Source organism: Sinocyclocheilus grahami, unplaced genomic scaffold (genome assembly GCF_001515645.1).
Source record: "Sinocyclocheilus grahami isolate Dianchi unplaced genomic scaffold, SAMN03320097.WGS_v1.1 scaffold1398.1, whole genome shotgun sequence".
Classification (NCBI taxonomy): Eukaryota; Metazoa; Chordata; class Actinopteri; order Cypriniformes; family Cyprinidae; genus Sinocyclocheilus; species Sinocyclocheilus grahami.
Window position 1 is genome coordinate 176439 of NW_015506577.1, and position 7500 is coordinate 183938.

At 39.0% G+C, this 7500-nt stretch overlaps 1 protein-coding gene across 1 annotated transcript in view; it reads right to left on the reverse strand.

Moving 5' to 3' along the window:
• The window catches only part of LOC107569942 (low-density lipoprotein receptor-related protein 6-like), a 56586-nt gene that overhangs the window by 24773 nt on the left and 24313 nt on the right, over positions 1-7500 (reverse strand). The window contains 2 exon segments of the mRNA XM_016256116.1: positions 2947-3118; positions 7275-7500. The exon segment at positions 7275-7500 is cut by the window's right edge and continues 171 nt beyond it. Coding sequence (XP_016111602.1) covers positions 2947-3118; positions 7275-7500 — 398 coding nt within the window.

Here is a 7500-nt window from a genome sequence, read left to right on the forward strand (position 1 = left end):
CACTCACTCTCTCTCGCTCACACACACACTCACTCTCTCTCTCACGCTCACACACACTCACTCTCTCTCTCTCGCTCACACACACACACTCACTCACTCTCTCTCGCTCACACACACACTCACTCACTCACTCTCTCTCGCTCACACACACACACACAGCTGGTTCTCTGTGTGTGTGTGTTGATGGTCTTGTTTCTGTCAGACTCCCAGTGCGTGCCGTTAGTGTGAGCTCTCAGCGTGAAGCAGTGCTGCTGCTGGCTGGAGATAAACACACACAGCCTGTATCTGTCAGGATTATCAGCAGTTTTTCGCTCCTGTGGACCCGCGCTAATGAGACACGCTGAAGCACCAGAGGCTAAAAACATGAGTAAGAGGAGACGCGTGGGACGACGACTGACAGCACGAGAACACGTGACATTTATCATGATTTATCACGTCACAACTGGTGAAAACAATGAAATAGTGAAAACTGATGAGGAGTTTAAAGGGGTCATGTTTGCCTTGATATTTTGGCATATAAGAGGTCTTTATACCATTAAAACATCCTGCAAATTTCATAGCTTAAAACCTCCTCCTCATTATAAACAAAGCATTTATTTAATCAAGCTCCAAACACGGCCCGTTTTGGATCCGAGGGGCAAGATGACGTCACCTAGCCCCAGTCATTTGCATAAACACGCCTCCAGAGCAAGACATTGACCAATAGTCATCATCTCACCATAGGCGTTCTTCATCTCTCTTCTGACAGTTCGGGAGAGAGGGGGCGGGGTTTTACCTGCGAATGCTGACACGATGGCTGGATTGCGTTTACATTACACTGAGATCTGATCACAATGCATCCTCGACTACCTCTGGACCAGGACACGCTGACTGGATAACATTCCGATCAGAAGCGTGTTTACACTTGACTTTTTAATGTGTATGTGGACAACATCCGGATACAGAACGCATGTTAATGCCAAGTGTAAACGCAGCCAAAGGCATGGAGAGTCACAAAGAAGCGGTACTAGATCTGCCTGCAGCCGCATCACGAACACAAGTAAATGATTTCATAATGCTTTGTCTGGAAATGATCATGTTGTCAAAACACTCACAATAGCGAGAGGGCGTTGATACCGTTTCCTACGCAGTGACGTTAGCCAATCACAACAGCGGCTGATTACTGACGAGCCTAAAAGGACCCGCCCCTTAAAACAGGTCGTTTTAGAGAGAGGGTCAGAATGAGGGTTGAAAATAATCATTTTCCCACATATTTATGTTTTTTTGTGCAAAATACCTTTAGCAACATTATAAGTAAACCTCAAGGAATATATTGGTGTTCATCACAGCGCCAAATACTTAAATATTTAGACTTATAGGCTATTTAGTTTCAAACTTTTTTTACATTTTAATCTGGACTACATCATGCCCTAGAAATTGTTTTGGTTATTTTTTTGTTCGGTTACACTTTACATTAAGGCTCCATTAGTTAACAAACTGCCAATGAAAAATTCTTCTAAACATTCATTAATCTTAGGTCATTTCAATATTTAATAACACATTGTTAAAATCAAAAGTTGCAAGTTTGCAACGGTGTTATTTAATGAACTGAGCTAACATGAACTTAAGTTGTATTTTTTAAACAAAGATTAATAACTTCTGTGTAAATGTAGCTATTGCTCATTGATAATGTTAACGCATTAACTAAGATTAACTAATGAGATCTCATTGTAAAGTGTTACTTATTAGTCTTCATAATTCTTTTGCACTTTAATCTGTGCAAATTTTTTACTTCATACATTTTTTTGTGTAGTGCATTTGCTTATTTAAATGTTCTTTGTGCTTTCAGTCAGGTTTCAGGCCCCACCATAGCACAGAAACTGCACTTGTTAAAATTACAAATGACTTGCTTCTTGCGTCAGACTAAGGCTGTGTCTCATTGCTAGTTTTACTTGATCTTAGTGCTGCATTCGATACTATAGATCATGACATACTCATAGATCGATTACAAAACTATACAGGTATCCAAGGGCAGGCTTTAAGATGGTTTAGATCCTACCTGTCCGATCGCTACCACCTTGTTCATTTAAATGGGGTCATCTCAATTATCACCAGTAAAATATGGAGTGCCACAAGGATCTGTCCTAGGTCCTCTGCTATTTTCGATATACATGTTGCCCCTTGGTAATATTATTAGAAAATACGGGATTAGTTTCCACTGTTATGCCGGCTCTTTCAGAAAGGCAATTTGAAAACAAAATACGAAGCGCTTACTTTGCATTGTTTGCAGTAAATATGAACATGGATTGACACGAATATTTAGTAATTACTAGGGATGGGATTTTGTGGCCGATACCGATTTTAACAAACAACTATTGGCTGATACCGATATTGGTCAATTGCATAAAGCAGGGCTTAAAAATGAGAGAGAAAAAAAAGATTGTTAACCCCGAACAGAATTGGTATTTGAAAGTTTCTGTTCCTGCGTTTCTCTGTGAAACTGGTTTGAGTAGAAAACATACTGGTTAATAACAATTTTAAACTTTTTCTTTGCCAATAATAATAATAATAATAATAAAAATACAGCATTTAATTTACTCAAAAAGAAAACAAATCATGAATAGAGCATGGATAAAAAAATGCTACTCCTAAGCGTTAATTAAAGATCGTTATCGGTGAGCATATCGGCAGATACTGCTTTCTGTGATCGGCCTCAAATCCTGATCGGAGCACTCTTTGGCGCAGACATCGTATTTTTACCATTACAGGCTGGTTGCTTTCACACACTGCAGCCACACAACTGTGTTCAAACACATTACAAAAGTGATTTTTGCATAATAGGTTCCCTTTAAATAGTGAAAACTGATGAGGAGTTTAACATCTCGTATTCCCACAGACGTATTCTAGTGGAAAGTGACTAGGTATTGTTGCTTGTGTGCATGATCGTGACGGATACGGAGGTCTGACCTCGATGACGTCAGTCTTGGCGTCTCCCCAGTAGATCTTCCTCTCGCTGTAGTCGAGCGCCAGTCCGTTGGGCCAGCCCAGAGACGTGTTGACCAGCACCAGCCGCTCCGTGCCGTCCAGAGCCGCCCGCTCGATCTTCGGCACTTCACCCCAGTCTGTCCAGTACATGTACCTGCGGCGACACGGGACACACGCTTCAGCACACGCTGAACACGGAGCTCCAGCAGCCTCTGACGACACCAGAGCACGCTTATCATTTCAGAAACTCTTGTGTTTCAACAGTGCTCTGATCGGTTTCTGGCCATCGGATTGGATCGAACCTTGAAAATGGGTTGTTCAAAGAAAAAAATGGTTTTGAAATCAGGTTCGATCATATAATCCAGTCTAGTTTTTGATCCGGATCAAACGTTTTAGTAGGACTGGGATTCCTTTGATCCCAGCAGACGGAAGGATTCAGGGTGGATTTAAAAAACAAAGTGATTTTAAACGACTTCAAAATTGGTCAAATAATACAACACTTGTAACATGCTGCATACATATTTATATTTAACCTTTACAAACCAAAGGCCAGCAGTTAATTTCTGCATTTGAATGTTTTAAATCGTATGTAAATTTCCCTTCCTTCTAACAAAGTAAAGCTTTCTATTCTATTTCTATTCTGTTCTTTAAAAGAGTTAAAACAACCAAACAAAAACATTAAGTGGAGCAAAAACAACACAGAATTTGCCACATTTTGGACGGATACATCAAAAGTAGGTCAGTACAGTTCAATCTAAACATGATATGGACGAGTGTCTGAAGATTAAGCTGCAAAAATACCATTTAAATATGAACACTATATGTTATGTGCGTCTCTGTGTGAAAGAATGTTTAGTTTACTGCACAAATACTGAGCCTCAGCCGTCTCAATATATGAGCACATAATCTCTAGAACTGCTCTGAGAGAGTCACTTCATGAGCACTTCACCGATTCTTTTGAGAAAAACTATCATCATATCATATATATAATCAGGAACCCTTCAAAATAAAAGTTCGGTTTAACTTGAAGAAACCGTGACCACAGAATTTGCCACATTTTGGACGGATACATCAAAAGTAGGTCAGTACAGTTCAATCTAAACATGATATGGACGAGTGTCTGAAGATTAAGCTGCAAAAATACCATTTAAATATGAACACTATATGTTATGTGCGTCTCTGTGTGAAAGAATGTTTAGTTTACTGCACAAATACTGAGCCTCAGCCGTCTCAATATATGAGCACATAATCTCTAGAACTGCTCTGAGAGAGTCACTTCATGAGCACTTCACCGATTCTTTTGAGAAAAACTATCATCATATCATATATAATCAGGAACCCTTCAAAATAAAAGTTCGGTTTAACTTGAAGAAACCGTGACAGATATCGTACTTAATGTAATGAGAGTACTACTGCGAATAATACAATTATTATTAAAGCATTATTTTTAAAGGAATATTTGCCAGAAAAATGTGTTGTGCATTAAATAATAATAATAACATAAAATAAAATATTTATTTTAAATGAAATCAATTAATTATTGATGCTTTTCATTATTAATATTTAATGAAACCATTTAAATGGAATCGTGAAAATTAGTGGAAAACAGAATTAGGTAAAAATAGAACTGAATTTAATTTCATATGGCCTTAATGTAATTTGTTAAACTTCCTGTTTAATATTGTAAATTTCATGATTTCAATTATTTAGAATAGACATGCTTTTTGATTAATAAAATAATTTAATTTAATTATTAAATAATAACTTAAATAATTTAACCATTAAAACAGCGCCTACAAATATGACAATGGAAAATACGGAATCCAGAAAAATAAAAACGGAAAAAGCGGAATTTGGGCCCCATATGACTGACTGCATTATTTTCCAAATGCTCCGTGAACTACTGATTGAACTGAACTAGCGCAGTAAACGGGACGAGGCCGTCGGATCGACAGGAAAACAGAGCAGAAACTCGTTCAAACGGAAGGAATGAAGCAAACGAAGTCTCACCCGGCGGCGGGGTCCAGCACGATGGCCCTCGGCTCGTCCAGCTCCTCCGAGATCAGGATCTTCCTCATGCTTCCGTTCAGCCGCGTCACCTCGATCCGGTCCGTGCCGGTGTCGGTCCAGTACAGGTTCCGTGCGATCCAGTCCACGGCGATCCCGTCCGGATGATTCACCTGCGAGGTCACCACGAACTGAGCCTCGCTCCCGTCCAGGCGGGACCTGCGGATGGCCTGCACCTCGTCGTCCGTCCAGTAGATGTGTCCCTCCACCGGGTCGAAGTCGATGGCGATGGCGTGCCGGATGTCGTCGGTCTGCAGCACGATGTCGGTAAAGTCTGGCGTGTCCAGAGAGATCCGCCGCAGGTCTGTGCGCCGCGCCAGAAGCAGCAGCTGAGTGGCACCTGGACAGGGTCAGGGGTCAGAGGTCACAACACAGACGGTCTTCGTACGAGAGACTGGAGTGAATATGCTCAGACCAAACCAGTGTACATTATGCACTTCTGCTGAACACTAAAGAAGAGTTATTAAAAAACGCTGAAAGCACATTGATTTTCACTGTACGGACAAAACAAAACAACAACAACAGACATTCAGTGCGTTACAGAAGACAATCAGTCATTAACTAATCATATCATCATACTCCTCTCAGCTGATAAATCATATACATCAAGACAGCTGTTTTGTACAAGATTTACAACTTTTTTGAAATGCTACGTTTAAATATGCAAATGAGGCATTATTTAATTAAATATGCATATGCACATACATTTCCAGAGCAGAAATCTGAACACCGGTTCAATATTCTTGTCTGATGTTGTGGTCATATTAGACAAAGGTTTTTCCAGAGTTTTTCCATAAATCAGAAAACAAACACATTTTCACCACGTTTTTAGGAATAAAATATTTTATAAATCAGTGTAAATGATATATGAACAAAGCTTCAGAATATAGATAGATATAAAACTGTAAACACACACACTCATACATACACACACACACACACACACACTCATACATACATACACACACACACACTCATACACACACACACACACACACACTCTCACACATACATACATGGATTTAAAAAACAAAGTGATTTTAAACGACTTCAAAATTGGTCAAATAATACAACACTTGTAACATGCTGCATACATATTTATATTTAACCTTTACAAACCAAAGGCCAGCAGTTAATTTCTGCATTTGAATGTTTTAAATCGTATGTAAATTTCCCTTCCTTCTAACAAAGTAAAGCTTTCTATTCTATTTCTATTCTGTTCTTTAAAAGAGTTAAAACAACCAAACAAAAACATTAAGTGGAGCAAAAACAACACAGAATTTGCCACATTTTGGACGGATACATCAAAAGTAGGTCAGTACAGTTCAATCTAAACATGATATGGACGAGTGTCTGAAGATTAAGCTGCAAAAATACCATTTAAATATGAACACTATATGTTATGTGCGTCTCTGTGTGAAAGAATGTTTAGTTTACTGCACAAATACTGAGCCTCAGCCGTCTCAATATATGAGCACATAATCTCTAGAACTGCTCTGAGAGAGTCACTTCATGAGCACTTCACCGATTCTTTTGAGAAAAACTATCATCATATCATATATAATCAGGAACCCTTCAAAATAAAAGTTCGGTTTAACTTGAAGAAACCGTGACCGATATCGTACTTAATGTAATGAGAGTACTACTGCGAATAATACAATTATTATTAAAGCATTATTTTTAAAGGAATATTTGCCAGAAAAATGTGTTGTGCATTAAATAATAATAATAACATAAAATAAAATATTTATTTTAAATGAAATCAATTAATTATTGATGCTTTTCATTATTAATATTTAATGAAACCATTTAAATGGAATCGTGAAAATTAGTGGAAAACAGAATTAGGTAAAAATAGAACTGAATTTAATTTCATATGGCCTTAATGTAATTTGTTAAACTTCCTGTTTAATATTGTAAATTTCATGATTTCAATTATTTAGAATAGACATGCTTTTTGATTAATAAAATAATTTAATTTAATTATTAAATAATAACTTAAATAATTTAACCATTAAAACAGCGCCTACAAATATGACAATGGAAAATACGGAATCCAGAAAAATAAAAACGGAAAAAGCGGAATTTGGGCCCCATATGACTGACTGCATTATTTTCCAAATGCTCCGTGAACTACTGATTGAACTGAACTAGCGCAGTAAACGGGACGAGGCCGTCGGATCGACAGGAAAACAGAGCAGAAACTCGTTCAAACGGAAGGAATGAAGCAAACGAAGTCTCACCCGGCGGCGGGGTCCAGCACGATGGCCCTCGGCTCGTCCAGCTCCTCCGAGATCAGGATCTTCCTCATGCTTCCGTTCAGCCGCGTCACCTCGATCCGGTCCGTGCCGGTGTCGGTCCAGTACAGGTTCCGTGCGATCCAGTCCACGGCGATCCCGTCCGGATGATTCACCTGCGAGGTCACCACGAACTGAGCCTCGCTCCCGTCCAGGCGGGACCTGCGGATGG